Source organism: Bacillus rossius, chromosome 11 (genome assembly GCF_032445375.1).
Source record: "Bacillus rossius redtenbacheri isolate Brsri chromosome 11, Brsri_v3, whole genome shotgun sequence".
NCBI classification, from domain to species: Eukaryota; Metazoa; Arthropoda; class Insecta; order Phasmatodea; family Bacillidae; genus Bacillus; species Bacillus rossius.
This window is the reverse complement of record NC_086338.1, coordinates 56,693,322-56,714,372: the sequence shown is the minus strand read 5'-3', so window position 1 is coordinate 56,714,372 and position 21,051 is coordinate 56,693,322. Positions and strand designations below refer to the sequence as shown.

General features: G+C 40.3%; 1 protein-coding gene across 1 annotated transcript in view; it reads left to right on the top strand.

The window, feature by feature from the left end:
* The window catches only part of LOC134537075 (zinc transporter ZIP13 homolog), a 52,185-nt gene extending 35,931 nt beyond the window's left edge, over positions 1–16,254 (top strand). The window contains exons 2-5 of the mRNA XM_063377310.1: positions 4,317–4,424; positions 8,228–8,490; positions 11,436–11,712; positions 15,940–16,254. Coding sequence (XP_063233380.1) covers positions 4,317–4,424; positions 8,228–8,490; positions 11,436–11,712; positions 15,940–16,115 — 824 coding nt within the window. The 3' untranslated portion in view covers positions 16,116–16,254. The remainder of the gene's footprint in view (positions 1–4,316; positions 4,425–8,227; positions 8,491–11,435; positions 11,713–15,939) is intronic.
* Positions 16,255–21,051: the final 4,797 nt, after the last annotated feature.

Genomic DNA, 21,051 nt, shown 5'->3' with positions numbered 1-21,051 from the left:
AACTCGGTGCTATGGACAGGAAACTCGGTGCTATGGACAGGAAACTCGGTGCTATGGACAGGAAACTCGGTGCTATGGACAGGAAACTCGGTGCTATGGACAGGAAACTCGGTGCTATGGACAGGAAACTCGGTGCTATGAACAGGAAACTCGGTGCTATGACAGTAAACTCGGTGCTATGGACAGGAAACTCAGTGCTATGGACAGGAAACTCAGTGCTATGGACAGGAAACTCAGTGCTATGAACAGGAAACACAGTGCTATGGACAGGAAACTCAGTGCTATGAACAGGAAACTCAGTGCTATGGACAGGAAACTCAGTGCTATGGACAGGAAACTCTGTGCTATGGACAGGAAACTCAGTGCTATGGACAGGAAACTCAGTGCTATGGACAGGAAACTCTGTGCTATGGACAGGAAACTCAGTGCTATGGACAGGAAACTCAGTGCTATGGACAGGAAACTCAGTGCTATGGACAGGAAACTCAGTGCTATGAACAGGAAACTCAGATATACTCCCTGTTGGGTTCGTCACTACGTGGCGTAAGCCTGAGATTCATTGACCCCCGTTCCGTTCCGAGTACTTCCGTAGCCGCTTGCGCAACTTCGAATTTCGCGGTCAAAATTTTGCGAGAATTCGTACATCACTATTTTTAGAGTATCTTTAGTTTATGTGTCACTTAAAGTACCCTTCCGGAAAAAAAAATAAAGGACGAATTTTCGCGAGGTTCTTTTTGTTTTATTTAACATACTTGACCCAACCTACGTTTACTTTCACATAGGAAAAAAAAGCGAGCCAGTGATGTGTAACATCTAACCTCGCTAAAGAGCAAATTCATGTTCTCATGTTGCAAATAAACTGATGATACGAAACTTGGGCCTCGGACACGAAATTTAAGGCATAATTCTTCACAGACAATGTCGAGCGTGATAAATATATGTAAAATTAGTTTTCAAGTACATTTCTGGATGCGAATCACGCGTAGTTTCCGCACCCGCCGCTAGAATTCGCTGCCGAAATCTAAATCTAAAAGAGAGCACGTTCGCTACGTCGACTATCGAACTATTCTATTAGCACACAAAATTTTTAAAACTATTATGAAATGGCCCCGGAAAAAAAGCTAAAAGGACTTGAAAAAATTTCTAAACCCGGCTTTTGGGACTTGATTTTCGACAAGGAATTGTATTAAAATACTACATATCGTGCTAAAAATCCATTAAATAGTGACAGTGGCGTAGCCAGGATTTGTGTATGGGGGGTGTTAAGAAGCATGTCCCCCCCCCCCCGTATTAAAGCAGGGGGTCCGGGGGTCCTCCCCCGGGAAAATCTGGATTTTAAGGTGTAAAATAGTGCTATTTTAGCAGTTTTCGGTACTTAAATTTAAATATTGTAATGGTAAAATTTTTATTATTTTTAATATGAAATTTGTTTGAGTGATGAATAAGAAATTAATTAAATATTTGTTGCTAAGGGGGGGGGGGTTGGAACCCCTAACCCCCCCGCCCTGGCTACGCCCCTGAATAGTGATTACGATAACGTTTATGTGAACTTTGGTTCGCATAGCAGCACCGTCGACAGCAACTTACTGCTACACATTTCCGTCGCAATCACCAAATCACTGCCACCAAGTGCAATATCACCGAGAACCAAGTGTTCCACGGCAAAAGCCTGGGTAAGATGCAAGAAGGCTGATCATGGCGGGCGTGCGACTCGGGGCCAGTGAGTGTGCAGTAGTGTTGCTGGAGACGAAGTCCACGAGGCGGGCGGATGTTTGACGGCGACAGCGCTGCGGTCCGAAGATCGCGCTGCTCAGCTCGACGCCATGGCTGCTGTCATGACTTAGGAACACGCTAGATTGAATTGTCTAAGTTACTACTTTCTAAGTTACTACTTTCTAAGTTACTACTTTCTAAGTTACGACTTTCTAAGTTACGACTTTCTAAGTTACGACTCTCTAAGTTACGACTCTCTAAGTTACGACTCTCTAAGTTACGACTCTCTAAGTTACGACTCTCTAAGTTACGACTTTCTAAGTTACGACTCTCTAAGTTACGACTCTCTAAGTTACGACTCTAAGTTACGACTCTCTAAGTTACGACTCTCTAAGTTACGACTCTCTAAGTTACGACTCTCTAAGTTACGACTCTCTAAGTTACGACTCTCTAAGTTACGACTCTCTAAGTTACGACTTTCTAAGTTACGACTCTCTAAGTTACGACTCTCTAAGTTACGACTCTCTAAGTTACGACTCTCTAAGTTACGACTCTCTAAGTTACGACTCTCTAAGTTACGACTCTCTAAGTTACGACTCTCTAAGTTACGACTTTCTAAGTTACGACTTTCTAAGTTACGACTTTCTAAGTTACGACTCTCTAAGTTACGACTTTCTAAGTTACGACTCTCTAAGTTACGACTCTAAGTTACGACTCTCTAAGTTACGACTCTCTAAGTTACGACTCTCTAAGTTACGACTTTCTAAGTTACGACTCTCTAAGTTACGACTCTCTAAGTTACGACTCTCTAAGTTACGACTCTCTAAGTTACGACTCTCTAAGTTACGACTCTCTAAGTTACGACTCTCTAAGTTACGACTCTCTAAGTTACGACTCTCTAAGTTACGACTTTCTAAGTTACGACTTTCTAAGTTACGACTTTCTAAGTTACGACTTTCTAAGTTACGACTTTCTAAGTTGCTGGTTTCGTCTTTGTGTATACATACATACAGTCATATTATGAAATGTGCAAACATTTCCACAACTTCAAATTATGAAAATATCATTATTTTTCCCTGATAGCGGCCATTTTTTTTCCAAACTGACTGAACATTAAAAACTAATTTGTCTGGCATGAAACCCTAACGCTATCTCTAATGGTGCAATAGGATTTGTTTTAGTCTTAGCATATCTGGATTATTAGTGTTTTTGTACAGTAAGGTAGTGAATGGTTGTATGAAAAACATAAAATGAGAAAATATTTATGAACAAACCAAAAAATAATTATTGTTTTCCTTTTAGTCATATCTCCAAGAGGGTTTTGTGTGTGTTGTGTGTGTCTGCCTCGTTTACTGTCTCATTCTCTATATTTATTTAATTATTTCTTTTTTCCCGTTTCTCCATATTTCTCTATTTTACCTCTCCCCAATTATTTCCTACTATATATTTATATAAATAACTCTCACTAGGTTACTCGTTCTTCATTAAAATAAAAATAAAATAAAAATTTAATGCATGAATGAAAACAAATGTTGAAATAAATCTGGGGTAAAAATCATAATACATATTGTACAATCCATATGAGTTTCTCGTTGGAAAGTTGAATAACCTGAAAGAAATGCTGCTCGCAATGCGACCTATAAAAAAAGGTTTGTTGTTGTTGAATTGGAAGGAGCAGACATGGAGGCAAAATTCACAATAATTTCTCATCATTTAATAATATTGTTCCGTTTTAAAAACAGTACATTTTTTATACTTTAAGTAGTGTTCGTTCTAGTATTATCAAAACATACAATAAGTTATACATAATTGGAGCTAAATATGAACTTATGAAGTGAAAATTAATAAAGCTCTTAGATAAAAGTGATTTTGTAATTTAACACTTGCAAAGGAATTTAGAAATCAGTATAGAATTTACCTAAAAAATTTTTATCAATAATTTTTAATTACATAATCATATTTTTTTAGGGACATGCAGGTTTATATCTATCTGCATTGGTAAAGGTTTGTGCAATCGTGAACCAACTTTTAAAAAAAATTGAATTTTTATTTCACAGCTGATGCAAAGGTTGTGTGTAATTTTGTGAGCCAGGATGAGAAAATTTATCGGCACCGGTACGACAATTATGGTATGCATCTAGTGCTGCCTGGTATTATGGATTTTTCGTAATCATTACTGATTTAGACGACGTCCAGTTACATAACTGGGGGGTTGTTATTTATTACCGAGGCGGATGAAATATCAATACGAAACGTGTGAAATAATGCCTTGCGTCTTTGTACATCACACTCATGCAGGTAAAAACCTGTTGTGAAGAATTTTAACACAAGTATAAAGTTGCGAAAATTATTTTTTTGAATTTTTTTAAACCTGAGTGGTTTTAAAACCTGTGTGATTTTGGTAGTTGCTTGACGGATGGACTAGGTCGTCGCTGTGAGGGAGTGTATGTGGTGTTGGTTGTGATCTCGAGGACGTGCTGTTGTGTGTGTGTGTGTGCTTGGAGCCAGCAGCAACAGGCGCTCGGAGGCTCGAGTGTCTAGTCTGTAGTCTGTAGTCTCTGGTCCCTGGTGCCTGGTCTCTAGTCTCTGGTCTCGTGTTGCAGCGGGCGCGCACACGCTGAAGGTGCTGCTGAGCTTCGCCGTGGGCTGCCTGCTGGGGGACGTGTTCCTGCACCTGCTGCCCGAAGTCTGGCACGGCCGCGAGCCAGACGGTGAGCATGCCGTCCCCGCGCGGTCCACAGTCCGGCACGTTCCACAGTCCGGCACGTTCCACAGTCCGGCACCTTCCACGATCCGGCACCTTCCACGATCCGGCACCTTCCACGATCCGGCACCTCCCACGATCCGGCACCTCCCACGATCCGGCACCTCCCACGATCCGGCACCTTCCACGATCCGGCACCTTCCACGATCCGGCACGTTCCACAATCCGGCACGTTCCACAATCCGGCACGTTCCACAATCCGGCACAATTCCATAATCCCTGCACATTCCATAATCCGGCACAATTCCGTAATCCCTGCACATTCTATAATCCGGCACAATTCCGTAATCCTTGCACATTCTATAATCCAGCACTTCTATAATCCGGCACAGTCCCTAGTGCCAATAGTGCTGGGACCCGCAAAAGTAAAGTTCCCAGCAGCCTTGCCTTTTACTATTTTTTTTTTTTTTTATGTTGACGCGTCACTTTAGTTCACAGTCTCAAATTAAATACAAATAGTTGGAGACTGTTCGCTCAAATTATTATATCTGAAAAGGTTTTATGTACAAACAATGACCTTGTTATGTTTAAAAAAAAAAATTGCGTAAGAAAAAATTGTTAAAGGTTTCCGGAGAAGCCCTGGAATTAAGTTTGCCAGGTGTTTGTAGACAACCTGTAATTTTAGCTTATAGGGTGGAGAATCGTAAAAGCCAGTAGCTTTTTTTTCGATTAAAAAAAAATTGTCCACGTGCTCAAAAGTGAAACTTCTTGCTTATCAATATATATATATATATATATATATATATATATATATATATATATATATATTGACGTGACGTCTAATAAATCGAACACCGGCTGCACGCACGAAAAAGTGTCCCATTACGCACACTGTCCCGTTTCGCTGTGTCCCGTTACGCTCATTGTACGCTTCCGCAGCATCTATCTCTCTTCCACTCGATTGAAACAACCATCGATTTGACTTTTTCAAGGCACATTAAACTTGAAACACTCCCATTCGTTTCCTACTTTCCTATCATCGTCCTATCCTTAACAGAATAACACAGATTGGAAGAAGTTAAATAGCAAACATGTATAAAAGTTATAGTTAAAATAATCTCTTCGTTAAAGTAATAAACATATTTGAATTAATGAGTGCAAATAAAAGTAAATTCAACAATTAAATTGTAGATTTCATTTCACTGTATCCATAAAAAATAGCGATAATTCAATAAAAATGATTCAATTTTATTCATAAAAGTATGAAATCATTTCATCAATGTTTTGTTATGACGTTGTCACGTTAGACTATCGTCCGTAAACCGACTTTACAGACAACCAATTTTTTTTTAAAGTAGTTATGGGCCCGTCCGCTAGATGGTAGTTTTCATATAATATATGGCTGACATAATTACATTAATTTATTATGAGAAGTAATGTATAAGCTGGTTTCAGGCAAACAAACCAGAGAAAATTCACTCTATTTAGGGTAGCGACTAATTTTGTGGTGAGTAATACAATGAGTTTTTGCACCTCCTACTCCTTTATTTATTACATGACGGTTTATTACAAAACAACATTAAGTAAAATTAATTGAAAAAATTTATTCAGACAGAAAAAAAACCCTTGGACAACAAATCGACAGACAGATAACCCAACAATGATACTCAAGATATAAAATGGACACCACAGGCGAACACAAAAGGATTCCTGAGACAACAGCTGCGACGTTTCGGGAAATTACATATGTTCCCGTCCTCAGGCACAGTCTTGTTTTTCTAAATCTACAATGTATGCAACAACAAAAAAAAATCTTAAAACATAGGTGCATTTTCTAAAAACATTCTTTGACCCTGGCCGTCTCACCTAGCACGTATCGGGGATGGACGGATTATTAAGTAATCGGTAGGGACCGGAAAAATTCGCGGGTTCAATGACCTGCAGGATGAACTCCGTAGTTCCACGCACACTCGGTCAAATTTCACCCACTCATTGGCTGCTGTCTTGTGAGACGTTCCAACGTAGCAGCCCGTGATTCGATAAAGCTTCGGTCGGGTGTTTCTCATTGGCCCAGAGTCACCCAGGTGAGTTGCGAGCCAATAACAGAGGCGGCACTGAGGTATAACTATTTGTATTTTAGCCTATCGCGAGATGAATTCGCGAATTTTTCCCCGGTCTCTAGTAATCGGTCAATGAAGTTAATGTTTCTTCGACGTCCGTGCCGTTAAAGAGACTGTTGGGGTGACGACACGAGAATGGAACACTGACGGAGCGAACGAGTCGGGGAACCGGACTGGCTAAAGGGGAACGCCTACTCACTTCCCATTGGTCACATCTCCAGACTCGCACCCCCCCCCCCCCCCCCCCCGACAAATTGCTGGTCTCTAGGAGCACCAGATGTCCAATACGGCTCCTCTGAATGGGCCAGACGAAGGCACATCTGCGCTCGCTTAAGTGACAGAGGGAACCTCATTACAGCCAGGCTCAGCTGCGAGTGGTTAGAGGAGTTCCCTTGCGTATCCGAGCTCCGTAACTTAGTTACTACTGCATTATCATCTTGGGGGGGGGGGGGGAATCGAAGTGAAACTTCTTTGCTGAGGAAGACCACAATTTTCGAGTGTTACGAAAATTCCGATGGCATGAGTGGGACTAGTTTTAGGTTAAGTAGTTGTTACCTCTTTTTCAATAAAAAAAATTTGGTTGTCTGTAAAGTCGGTTTACGGACGATAGTTTAACGTGACAACGTCATAACAAAACATTGATGAAATGATTGCATACTTTTATGAATAAAATTGAATAATTTTTATTGAATTATCACTATTTTGTATGAGGAGTGAAATGAAATCTACAATTTAATTGATAAATTCACTTATATTTGCACTCATTAATTCAAATATGTTTATTACTTTAACGAAGAGATTATTTTAACTATAACTTTTATACGTGTTTGCTCTTTAACTTCTTCCAATCCGTGTTATTTTTGGACGATGATAAGGAAAAAGTAAGAAACGAATGGGAGTGTTTCAAGGATGATGTGAAGGAAAATGGCTTACCCAACACCAAGATGCAGTCAAAAATAATATTATATATTTGCGACACGGACTCTGCAGCAATGCTAGGAGGAACGGGTTAAGCAAAGAAAGAGCAATGAAAATGTTACATTGGAATGCATGAAAACAGAATCACGCCACGGACTCGGTCGCAATGCCAGGAGGTTCAGGTTAGCAAAGAGCAATATAAAATGAGCGAAACGCAGGGGCGTAGGAACCGGGGGGTGGGACAGGGGGGACGTGTCTCCCTGAACTTTTTGGGTGGAGGGGACTGTCCCCCCCCCCCCCAACTTTCTAGACCGTGATATTTTTATTTTATAATATTATTCTGCCCAACTTTATTTGTAATTTCTTCACTCATCAAATTTTATCGTAAGGAAACAATAATAATTTTAACATCGATGTATCCAATGGTTGGATACAAAAACTGCTTAGAAAGCGCTATTTTGCACTTTCAAAATCAAAATTTTCCTGTGGAGGACCCCTGGACCCCCCCCCCCCCCCCCCGTGTCTTAGTAAGAGGGGAATGGGTTTACATGACATCAAAATCATTATTTGTCCCCCCCCCCCCAACATTACGAACACAGTTACGCCAATGAGCGTAACGGGACACTTTTACGTGCCGTGCAGCCGGCGTTCATCGATTTATTGGACGTCGTCGCGTCAAAGACCGGGTCTGGGTCTCGGTGATAAGAGTTCCTCCCCCGTGGCTGAGGAGCGGCAGGTGCTGAGACGGGGAGTGGGCCGTGGTTGCTTGCAGACGCGCTGGCCCCGGGCATGTCCAAGGGCCTGTGGGTGCTGACGGGCCTGCTGATATTCGTGTTCCTGGAGAAGGTGTTCGGGTCGCCGCCTGCCCCGGAGTTCCAGCCGCCCGTCGCCGCCGGCTCCAAGCCTCGCGCGCCGAACCACAACAACCACAACAACAACAACAACAACCACGTGGCGGCGGCGGGCGACAGCGCCGCGGCCAATGGGCGCTGCGCCGACGGGGAGCGCGCTGACCTTGGGACCGCCCCCATCCACGTGAGTGCAACACCCGCCCCCGACCGCGGTGGGAGTGTTAACAGCATCGCAGGCAGAACGGTTCGAAAATAAATTAAAAAAAAAAAAACAATTGGTCGTCTGTAAAGTTGGTTCACGGACGATAGTTTAACGTGGCAACGTCATAACAAAACATTGATGAAATAATCGCATACTTTTATGAATAAAATTGAATCATTTTCAATGAATTATCACTATTTTGTATGGATACAAAGAAGGAGTTAAATGAAATCTACAATTTAATTGATAAATTTACTTTTATTATGCACTAATTAATTCAAATATGTTTATTACTTTAACTATAACTTTTATACATGTTTGCTATTTAACTTCTTCCAAGACGTGTTATTCTGTTAAGGATAGGACGATGATAGGAAAAAGTATGAAAAACGAATGGGAGTGTTTCAAGTTTAATGTGCCTCGAAAAAGTCAAATCGATGGTGGTTCCAATCCAGTGGAAGAGATATAGATGCGGCGCAAGCTTACAATGAGCGTAACGGGACAATGAGCGTAACGAGACAATGAGCGTAAGGAGACAATGTGCGTTACGGGACACTTTTTCGTGCGTGCAGCCGGCGTTCATCGATTTATTAGACGTCACGTCAAAAAAAAAAAGTTTAAATTTATTTGACTCAATGATTTTCGATTGACGATGGGTTTAGTTGGAAGAGTTTCTACGGCCGCGTGGGGACCGCCACTCGCGTGACGTCAGAGGCGGCTGCGCAGGAGGGTGCGAGTTTCTGAGGCCGGACGGATTCACCTCCTCGATACTCCCACCACGTCCCCGACCACGCAGCTGGGTCAGCACGGGACTTCTGCCTGCAGTGGCGTAGCTGAGGTGACTGGCGGCCCCTGGCCAGAATTGAAAATGGCGCCCCCTCTTGGTTTAAAAAAAAAGGGGGTGGGGGGGGGGGGTTCAGTAACGCGAAAACGTCGCGCGGGGCCATCCCTGCCACCCGCCTGCTACGCCACTGTCTGCCTGCTGTTCGCTTTTGTTGCCGGGCATGTAAGATTATGATTTTTTTTTTTAACGTGAATACGTCTTTAAAATTGCTTCCATAGTGGGAGGCAATTAAAAAAAAAAACGAATGATAACAAAATCGGGGGGACACAGTTTGGTGTTTCCAGCTACACATCTATCATCTCCATCCACTGGATAGCTAAAAGGATCAAATAATTCGTTAAGCCAAGTTAGGACTGTGACGCCATCGTGCGCGGTGGAGGGGGGAAGCGCCGCCATTTTGAGGTCGTTTTGGTTGCGTTTCTCGAGATTTCCATTTTAGTGTAAACTTTTTGACTCGGATGAGCTACAACGTCAGAGTCTATCGATTGCGCGCATACAAAACATTAGTGTTAGAATAGTTACAGAGAATATGCATTGTGTTAAAATAAAATAAAAATTAAAAATTAGCGTATTTAATATTTTTTTATTAGAAAATATTACCTGTTGCGTACACACGTATTCACGTACAACACCCGGAAGTGTCCATAACACAGCCACACCCCATTTTTTTTTCCAAAAAGAATGTTATTTAAGGATTTAAGGGAAGGAGGGTATATCGCCCCCTGCGTACGTCACTCAGATGTGTGATTTCCCCCTACTCTACTCATCTAGTACAAGGGGACGCACCACAACGCCGAAATACCACTATCCCGAAATGCCAAATTGACCACAACGCCGACAGCTAGAAAACTGCTGTGTACCACAATGCCGAATTACCACAACGACGAAATACACTAACGCCGAAAAATGTCATTGCAGGACTGCCACAAAGGTTAGGTTAGACTAGGTAAGGTTGGACTAGGTAAGGTTGGACTAGGTAAGGTTGGACTAGGTAAGGTTGGACTAGGTAAGGTTGGACTAGGTAAGGTTGGACTAGGTAAGGTTGGACTAGGTAAGGTTGGACTAGGTAAGGTTGGACTAGGTAAGGTTGGACTAGGTAAGGTTGGACTAGGTAAGGTTGGACTAGGTTTGGTTGGACTAGGTAAGGTTGGACTAGGTTTGGTTGGACTAGGTAAGGTTGGACTAGGTAAGGTTGGACTAGGTAAGGTTGGACTAGGTAAGGTTGGACTAGGTAAGGTTGGACTAGGTAAGGTTGGACTAGGTAAGGGTGGACTAGGTAAGGGTGGACTAGGTAAGGGTGGACTAGGTTAGGGTGGACTAGGTTAGGGTGGACTAGGTTAGGGTGGACTAGGTTAGGGTAGACTAGGTTAGGGTAGACTAGGTTAGGGTAGACTAGGTTAGGGTAGACTAGGTTAGGGTAGACTAGGTTAGGGTAGACTAGGTTAGGGTAGACTAGGTTAGGGTAGACTAGGTTAGGGTAGACTAGGTTAGGGTAGACTAGGTTAGGGTAGACTAGGTTAGGGTAGACTAGGTTAGGGTAGACTAGGTTAGGGTAGACTAGGTTAGGGTAGACTAGGTTAGGGTAGACTAGGTTAGGGTAGACTAGGTTAGGGTAGACTAGGGTAGACTAGGTTATATTACGCTAGGTTAGGTTAGGTTATATTACGCTAGGTTAGGTTAGGTTAGGTTATATTACGCTAGGTTAGGTTAGGTTAGGTTATATTACGCTAGGTTAGGTTAGGTTATATTACGCTAGGTTAGGTTAGGTTATATTACGCTAGGTTAGGTTAGGTTATATTACGCTAGGTTAGGTTAGGTTATATTACGCTAGGTTAGGTTAGGTTTGATTGTGGTATTTCAGCGTTAAGGTACATTTAAAAAACACACACAAATTCATTCAGTTGTTATTTCGACGTTGTGGTAGACAGCAGTTTTCTAGCTGTCGGCGTTGTGGTCAATTTGGCATTTCGGCATTGTGGTATTTCGGCGTTGTGGTAACGACCCCTAGGACAGTAGGGAGAAGGGATGGACACCTCTGCCCGATGATGTGCATCTCCAGAGACGTGTTGGGATTGGCCGGCAGGTGAGCGGCTACCTGAACCTGATGGCCAACTCGTTCGACAACTTCACGCACGGGCTGGCGGTGGGCGGCAGCTTCCTGGTGTCCGCGCCCCACGGGGTGCTCACCACGCTGGCCATCCTGCTGCACGAGATCCCGCACGAGGTGGGCGACTTCGCCATCCTGCTGCGGTCCGGCTTCAGCCGCTGGGAGGCGGCGCGCGCGCAGGTGTGCACGGCCTCTGGCGGCATGCTGGGCGCGCTCTTCGCCGTCGTCGTCAGCGGCGCAGCGGGCACGGCAGGTGCGTCACCTCCTGTTCCCCACCCCTCCTCCCCTCCCCTCTCCGCCAGGGGGGGGGGGGAGCGAGCCTTCGTCCATCAATCACGTGATGGGGGTTTTTTTTAGCAAATTTTTAACCCCCCCCCCTCCACCCTAGTGATTTGTGGTGAGGTTTCAGACAAAAACAACCCCCTTCCCCCCCCCCTTCCCGGCAGTAAATCTCGTGTATTTTTTTGGTGCAAAATATATTTTTTTAAAATTTCGGAATATTATCTTTCAAATATAGGTATAATCTAGTTTAATTCTGGAAAAATAAGCACTGTGATAAAAAAAAAAATGTCCAGACACACATTTTAGGTTGCATGGTTTATTCTCACTAACATAAAAATAATAATAAAGAAAAGGCTTATATGTGTTTTACGCATGTATACGGCGCCAAAAAATCACAAGTCTTGCTGGCGACTGGCAAGCCGAGCCGGGAAGTTGTTCATGTTGCGGCGGGTGGGGATGTTGCTGCCTGGCTACGGCGAGTCAAGGTCACGCGTCGCTTTTCGGTTTAGTAGAAATCGGGCGGGGAAAAAAAAAATACACGTGATATCTCCCTACACCCTCCTCCCCCCTTGTTATATTTCGTGATTTTTCCCGACCCTCTCCCCCCCTTTCGAGCCTCACGTGTTTAATGGACGATCCCCAACCTTTGAATATATATACTGTATAGAAGTCGCCAGCCCAGGTTAAAATTTCTAATACGGTTTTGAGGTAGTTGGTTGATTCACCGCCGCCAATCGCCACCACCTCTAGGGCATCGACTTGCGGTGGTCCCTAGCGGACAAGTGTCGAACTCTTCAAACACCCCTTCCCCACCCTCCCGCTGAATGACTTTGAGCTGCAGTGAATGATTTGGGGGGGGGGGGGGGGGTGCGGGGGGAATTACAGCGGGCGACAGTGCTGCGCTCTAACGTGTGAATAACAACCTAAGACGATTCAGGGCGTTACGGCAGCGCACTGCAGCGGTGAAGTTCCCAAGCTGCTCATCATACGCTTATGAAAAACGTAGAGTAAATCCTATCCACTCGCGACTTCTATACAGTATATGTATATATATATTCAAAGCTACAACTCACGTAGTTTCGGTTCCCTGCAAGAATTTCCGAAGATTCCCGAAGTTTTGCGTTTTGGTATCAACGCCACTTCAGCCGCTAAATCAGAAGTTTCAAATGAAAACAAGCTTGATTTCAATTTTTGAGAGAAATCTGAAGTTTCACGAACGTGGTAGGGAACCGAAACTACGTCAGTTGTAGGCTTCCCATACATCAAGCTCTGTCCCTGCCCGAACACGCCCGAATATTCACCTTCGGCCAACCTCGGGTTTATTTATATATTCTTCTTCTTAATATATATAAATCCAGTGTCCTGATGTTTGTTTCCAGTGAACCCCTCACCAAGTCAACCAATTTCGATGACAATTGGCATTTTATGTGTAATTTTTTTCCAACTTGAGAGAAAGGATAGTTTTTTATTTCGATTAATGGCCTCAATAATTTATAATTAAAATAATAAACTGATTATCAATGTTGATTGGTGTTTAAGCCCGGGAAACAGTTAGGGTACTTCGTCTCCATGACAACGTTGCGTGCTCGAGTCGGGAAACCATCGGCGCTATTCGTTTTTTCTTCGGTACATTACAAAGCTTTGTATTAAGCTTTTGTCATAATTAATTAATTTCAATTTTATTTCATTTATTATAACTGTAAATAAGAGATTTGGTCTCATTTCCCCCCCCCCCCCTCACCCAATTAATACAACCGTGCGAAGCCGGGTCAGGCAGCTAGTATATTTATATTTCTCTGTTCATTTTAATGTAGCTATACTAACCTAACTAACCATCCATAGTGTTTTAAAAGGTTTTAATGTAGCTAACCTAACCGACCCCTTTTAGTATTTGAATTCATTTTTCCTGCGCAAAAATATAACAAATCCCGAGTTTGGCCGAAGGTGAATATTCGGGCGTGTTCGTGCAGGGACAGAACTTGATGTACATCTTAGGCTTCTCATCGGGGTAGGGTGGGAGAACTTTTCCAGTTAGTTTTATATGTACACTCCAGAGCTTTAAGGAAAACATAACTGTTAGGGATCACTCCCTCATTTTTTGATCGGGAAGGTATCAGAGCTTCGGCAATGACCAGCGGCTGGGGCCACCAACCCAGCATAGTCACCGCCTCAGCCCCTCCAGCACACTCAGCTGACCAGACAGTTGGCTGTGTCCTGAGCCCTGAGAATTTTAAACAATTATCGACAACTTGAAATTTATTGAACGTAATGGTGATAGCAGGTTGACACAAACTTAAGAATTAAATCTCACAAGCTTTTAATTCTAATTAATATTTCTGACAAGCAACATTCTTGCAATACAATAGCAGTGAACTTAAAGTATATTGAAGGTACAATTTTATTAAAAAAAAATAGTTTAAAACTAAACTTATATTTTAGTATTTAAAATAAGCATGCGTCACGTGCATGACTAAACACCACGTAGGTCATTAATAAATGTATTTATGAAATACTAGGTACCTCATTTGTCACCATGAATGTAAAAAAAAAAAAAAAATTAGAAATAATTTTTGAGGCTGAGCAAAAATAAATATACAAAAATTTACAAAATGTTATACAACTTTTCAACCTTACACGAAAAGCTGTGCTGAAAGCAGACGAGAGAACAATTTTAAGTGCGTGGCTCCTACATGGAGTTCCAAGAACAGCACAGGTTCCACTCTTGAAGCCTGATTGGCAGCTGTTGTGTCAAGTACCAGAGCACGCTTACTTTTAAATCCAGGTTCAAATCATCCAGAGCGTTTGGGCAAACAGTAGCTTGTTCCTGGCCAGTCCCGCGTAGAATCTTTTGGAACTACTAGTGATTTCTCGACCCCCCCCCCCCCCCCCCCCATCTCCAGTGACAAGTATCGCCACTCTGTCAACTTTTTCAGTTCTCAACTTTCGATACATACGGAGCCCCAAACTTTATCCAACCGATCCAAATTTTGGTTTGGTGATTCACTTTGCATAGTGGAACAAGGGCTGCAATGTGTAGGTATTTTTTTTCATGTCGTCATGGACCACGCTAGGCCACAGTGATGAGAGGTCGGGTCACTGGCCATCAGGGTTACATTCCCAGCGGGAACGAGCTTGGTGGGTTTTCTCAAAGTACTTCTGTTTCCCCCATCCATTTATTCCGTCCGTGCTCCATTATCACCTCGCAGGCATTCGTGGTCTGTAACAGCCCCGCCGTTGATGGGATGTGTCACTCAATCCATTAGATTGCAATCACATTATTTGCCTGCAGGCGAGTGTAACATTTATATCATTTTACATCGTTAAAGTTTTCTTTATAATTTATTTGTAGAATAGAATTGACTATCACACTAAAATCTCGGCACATATTATTAGGCTTTTATAACTCGTAACGTTTACACACAGAAACTTAAGTAATGATCTTGGCTTGATAAAAGAAAACTTAACATTATATATATTTTGGTTTTTTATTTGTTGTTTTTAATAATTATTTGTTCTTAAGTCACGTGTTTCGATGGTATTGTTCGAACAAAATACATGATATTGTTGTTAGTAAATCCATGAAACACAAGTGTCGAGTTTGTGCGTGTTAAATGTAGACCTACTTGGAAAAAAACAGATTCCTGCAGCTTCTATGCACGAGACATGTCGAGCTAAATACGTTGTTGTCAGGGGCGTAGCCAGGGAGAGGGGGGGGTGTTAGGGGTTCAAACCCCCCCCCCCCCCCCTCCTTAGCAATAAATCTTTAATTTAATTTCTTATTCATCACTCAAACAAATTTCATATTAAAAATTAATAAAATTTTTACCATTACAATATTTAAATTTAAGTACCGAAAACTGTTAAAATAGCACTATTTTACACCTTAAAATCCAAATTTTCCCGAGGGAGGACCCCCGGACCCCCCCCCCCCCCCCCGGCTTTGTTATGGAGGGGGGGGGGGGGGGGGCATGCTTCTTAACACCCCCCATACACAAATCCTGGCTACACCACTGGTTGTTGTATCCGTATAGCCCACTAAGGGTTACAAGGATCATTGTTGGTATAATTTTTTTTTATTCTAGCTTCGATTGAGTTTTGTTTGATTTCTGTTTGAAACGGTGTGCGGGAGGGATCCGGACCCACGGGCCTGGTGGTAGCGCGGGGGCTGACGGGCGTTGTTGTTGTCGTTGTGGGGCAGAGGCCCGCACGTCCTGGATCATGCCGTTCACGGCGGGCGGCTTCCTGCACATCGCGCTGGTGACTGTGCTCCCCGACCTGCTGGAGGAGGAGAGTCCCCGGGACTCGCTGGTGCAGCTGGCGTCGCTGCTGCTGGGCGTGGGCGTGATGGCCGGCCTGTCCGTGCTCACCGAGTAGCCCCGGTCCCGACGTGAATACCACCCTTGCATAGTATTCTTGAAAGTGCCAAAGTTTTTAACGCAAGATAACACACACATTGTATTATTACAATTTTTTAAAAGTTTTTGACTGAAAATAAAACTTTTTTTTATTTTTATTTCCTGTTCATTTTATTATGCTTATTAAATAGAACGAAAAGGTTTTTTTTTTTCCGTATTAAAAAAAATTGAAGCCAAGTATAAATCGAATCAACAAGACGATAGATAGAGTGGATCACTCTGTCCACAGTACTTACGCTGATAGCAGCAGGTTTTTGAAGGAAATAGGTTTCAAACATTTGAAAAGAGTTTAAAAGTTACAATTTTATAATTTTAAAGGTTTACTCATCATATCAAGAAACGCAGCTATGCTTACAGACTCAGTTTGGTTTAAGCTTCGTGAAACACAGTGATTGTATGATTTGTTTTAATAGTTTCTCTTCTACGCGTAATTGGCATTATAGACAAGTTCATACTTGTTTTATTAGTTACAAGCGTTGCTCTGATGCTAATCACAATGCAGTCCGTCACTTCAGAACAACTTACAGTGAGAGAGCAGTTGACTAGGAATGGACCACAAAGGCACTATTAGATATTCATTACTTATAACATTGAGCATGGAAGCAGACAAATAAACTTAGACATTGTGAAATTGTGAGGGGTGCTTGAGTACCATATTTTAATTTTGAGTCGAGTGATCCAAAAACTTGAGTATTTTTGAGTCGAGTCGAATAGACAGCGATATATATGTATATATTTTTTTTGCATTTTCCTTTTAAGTGCAACTAACAGAAAATAGTACACACTGTACATAATATCTCACAATGTTTTTTTTACTCACAATCATAGTGCTAACTGCCTAATAGCCTGGGGTTCCTACCTTCAGTATTTATATTGACAAAATAATTTTATAACTGTATATTTTGATGTAAGTGTGCTATTTGGATTTTAATTACAACAAATGTGTAAGCAATTAGTACCAATTAATAAAAAAAAATACAATAAACTCTTTCAGAGACTTTAAATTTATGATGTTAGTTTGGAACATTAAAATGGAAACATTTTTTCAACTGACACTATCATTTTATTGCTATTTTAAAGGTTTAAATTCTTTATTGACCTGTACAATATATGGCCTGTACAAGAATATTCAGGGTGTATGTACGATAATATTGTACTTGTGCTGGGTGGGTGCATGTGTGGTAGTTATTGTGCTTCTGCAGTAACTATGGTGTTTCTACATCAAATTAATGTAGTTCTTATTATGGTAGTTTTTTATGGTAAATATTGTGTTTGGCGGTAACTATGGTGTTTCGTACGTTTTTCTTTTGTCAGTCATCATTCGTTTGTCTTCACTTCATGTTACATGCGCCATAATTATTTTGAGCAAGGCGGACGGTAAAATAGACGTGTATATCGTACGTTTATTTCTTTTCACTAACACATGGTATAAATCATATTCATGTGGAAAAGGATATTAGAGTTTGATTTTAAGAAACTGTTGTTACTGCAGCGAATTCTACGAAACTTTGAGTATGGCCTTGTATAGGAGTTGTACCTATTTTTTTGTTTGTTTTTGTATTACAGGTTAACGTAAATAAACTTATGACGACGGTGCGCAAAATTACTGCAAATACATCTAAACAAAAATGAAAATCATAAATACAGTACCAAATTATGTAAAATCAGCCACCATTGCTAGCAAATTCAGGACAATCATCTACATTGTTATTAATAGTGAAACGGCAAGAGAATATGTGTTGCATGCTGAAGTTACTTAAGTTTGTAACAAATACATTTTTTATCAGTTCTGTATAAATAATGTTTCCTAATGAACTGTGTTGTATGAGCTTCATATATAAGCCTAGATTACTCAGGTTTCTATTAAAGATTTTTCATGAATGTTTTATTACGTCCCTAGACCAAACAGTGAAGTACTAGAATTTTTTGAACTTTAAAATTTAGCTCGATTCGAGTACTTAAACTTGACTCGACTTGAAATTCTGTGTACTCATGCACCCCTAGAAAATATTAATTTATAATGAACTTGAAACTACATTAACAATTACATATGAGATTATTTTATAAAGAGTAGGTATCTTTGTTCTGCCCTAATAGGGACATAGCATAGACGTTGACAAAAACAATGTTGCGTTGTTCTGTACCGCCGCTGCATAAAATTTCAAGTAATTGTGTAATTATGAACAGATTGTATTTTAGGCATACCAAAATTGCCGTGTGCTTTATAGGAGTCAATTGTGACTTTGTTTGGCTGGAGAGGTCTGTTGGTTGTTAGGAGCGTGGGCGCAAGCGGAGTGAAGATTGAGTCTGCTACGGTAAAAGCACGTAAGCCATGGATGAGCTTGAGTTTATGAAAATGATGCTCAGTTTTGATGAGTCATCTAAAGATTAGTGCTTTGCAGTTATAGTCATGATAATGCAGACATGACTATAGATAGATTTCGTAATTTCGTACCTACGGAATTTAGTAATAGTTCTTTTTTATTTTCTGTAACAGTTTAAAGCAAAAAAGTGTTCAATTTGAGGGTGTGAAATAGTTAGTACCAGCAGAATAAAAAGTCCTCTTTTCCTTGACCTTGAAACAGAGGAAAAATATGAAAAGTAGAAAACTTTCAGTAGATAAAAGTATCGGCTGAATTGTACTGACATTTCTTGCACACAATAGTTAAAAGCTTACAGAGTTGCCTATTGTATGTGTTGTTGATTTATGATTTGCAACTTCATGTAATCAAGCAAGAGTGTTGGGGCAACTACGCCAACTGCCAATGTATACAATACACTTCTGTCCAACACTTTTGAGATATAAACTGTTGTACTCATTCCATGGAGTGTGTAATAAAAGCTGTTGGAGTTCCCTAGTACTGTTCCCTGAAGCAAATTTTCCATTTGATATGTGTTTCCGCTGTTTCGAGGCCAGGAAATGTGGACCTTTACCATGCTGGAACAATTGCCCCACCCCAAATTTTGACAATCTCACGTATCCTCAAAGAATGATTGATTACATCTTGATACACAGGAAAGCATATAAAAAATATATGTAATATACATTATATGGAACAGTTTGGGACATTATTTGTTTGTTCAGTAATCAACTAGTTAACTTTGATTGGCTTTGTAGTGAGACCAATTTTTTTTTTGTGTAATGAAACGGAATGCCAACATTGTAATGAAAAAAGGAAAGAAAGAATTTGAGTGTATCAGTTAACTTGACCTATCAAAAAATATGGACCTGCCTGAAATATAAAAACTCTTGATTTTCTTTTGCTACTTTTGCTAGTTCTTTTACTTTGTACATTCTTCAATAATGCTGATAAATCAGTTATGAAGTAAGAATTAACAAAATCTTCTATTTTGATGATGATAAACGACAATGTATTATGATCAAAGTATGTTTCAGGTGTTACGAAAGAAACATTTGCGATGAAATCATTGTAACTTGTCAGTGTGATATTTTTATATCGTTCAGACTGATGAAACTGTAATACTTGTACGTAGAATGAAAATTTTATTATGTTACCTTGAGTTCACATTTGTTAGAATTTATAGTATTATAGACTTTGAATAGCAGCATTTATATTGCTTATACTAGTTTGATATATTTTTTTCCATTCTTGGTTCCTGTAGTATTTTGTTCTGTATCTTTGAAGTATTGTACCATGTTTTTGCGTTCTTGCTGAACAATATATTGATTGTTACAATTTTTTTTTCAACGTTCAATGTTGTTGATTGTCTACACTGGTAATTGTGTAACAATTCAACCAACGACAGAAATATTGCATCATTATTGTTGCATAATTATCGCACACCAAACTTGGTAGACCTTGGTTGGCAAGGTTTTTTTTTTTTGGTGAGCTTGTGATGATAAAAAGGTTTTTGACCAGTGTACTTTGCAAATACAAACAATATATTTTTCATTGTATAATAACTGTAAATACTCGTGTAATATGTTTTGTTCCCTGCCTATGTTTAAAATGTGTATTTCAAGTTATGTCTTTCATAATTATATATATTTTTATTTTTATTCTGATTACATAATAAAGTCAGTATAATTTTTAAGATTTATTTATTTTGTGAACCTCTGTTTATAAATATAGGTAAATTTCAAAGTTAAAAACAAAATTTGAAAGTAGTATTTGCTGCATGTGATACATTATGATTGTGATACAATTTAGTCTTAGATTTGTTGCCAGTGTTACAGGATGAATGAAATTACTCTCAAAATTACCTTACTATATTAAAGGTTATGTTGGGTCTTCTCCAAATATGATCATTATTGAATAAATAGGTGGCTAATTGGCTTTAGAATACAGGGACCAAATTCTATCATTATTAGGTAGTTTCTTCATGTAAGTGGTAAAGATTGTTTATGGGGATGCACAGCTAGATTTTTCTGTCTTTGTAAATGCTAATCGTTGGTTAGTAAACAATACCACCGCCTAACTGACAGTTACTAAAATGTAATATATGCTGTATTGTTAGCTAAGTGATATAATTTTTTAGAACTGGCTAAAACTTAATTCATGTGATTATGGATATGTAATAGCTATTCTGTCCTTACGACACAATGATTGTGAAATATTAAATCTGCAGCAGTACAAACCAGTACAATCTTGTTGAAATTCTGCAAGTCAGTTAAAAATATTAAATTATTAATCCTATTGTGAAGTATTTTTTTTACAATTGCGATAAAAAATTGTTCATTTTTAACGTTAAAAAGAAATGGATTTAATGATTAGGTAGATGTACTCTAAAATTAATCAATAAACTTTTTTTTTTTCAATTGGATTGTAAACTTCAATGAATTCAAAAGTCCACTTTTGTTGAGAGTAAAGTAAGAATAACAAAAAACTGTTATCGCCATAATATCTACTAAATCCGTTATTCTGAATTTTCAC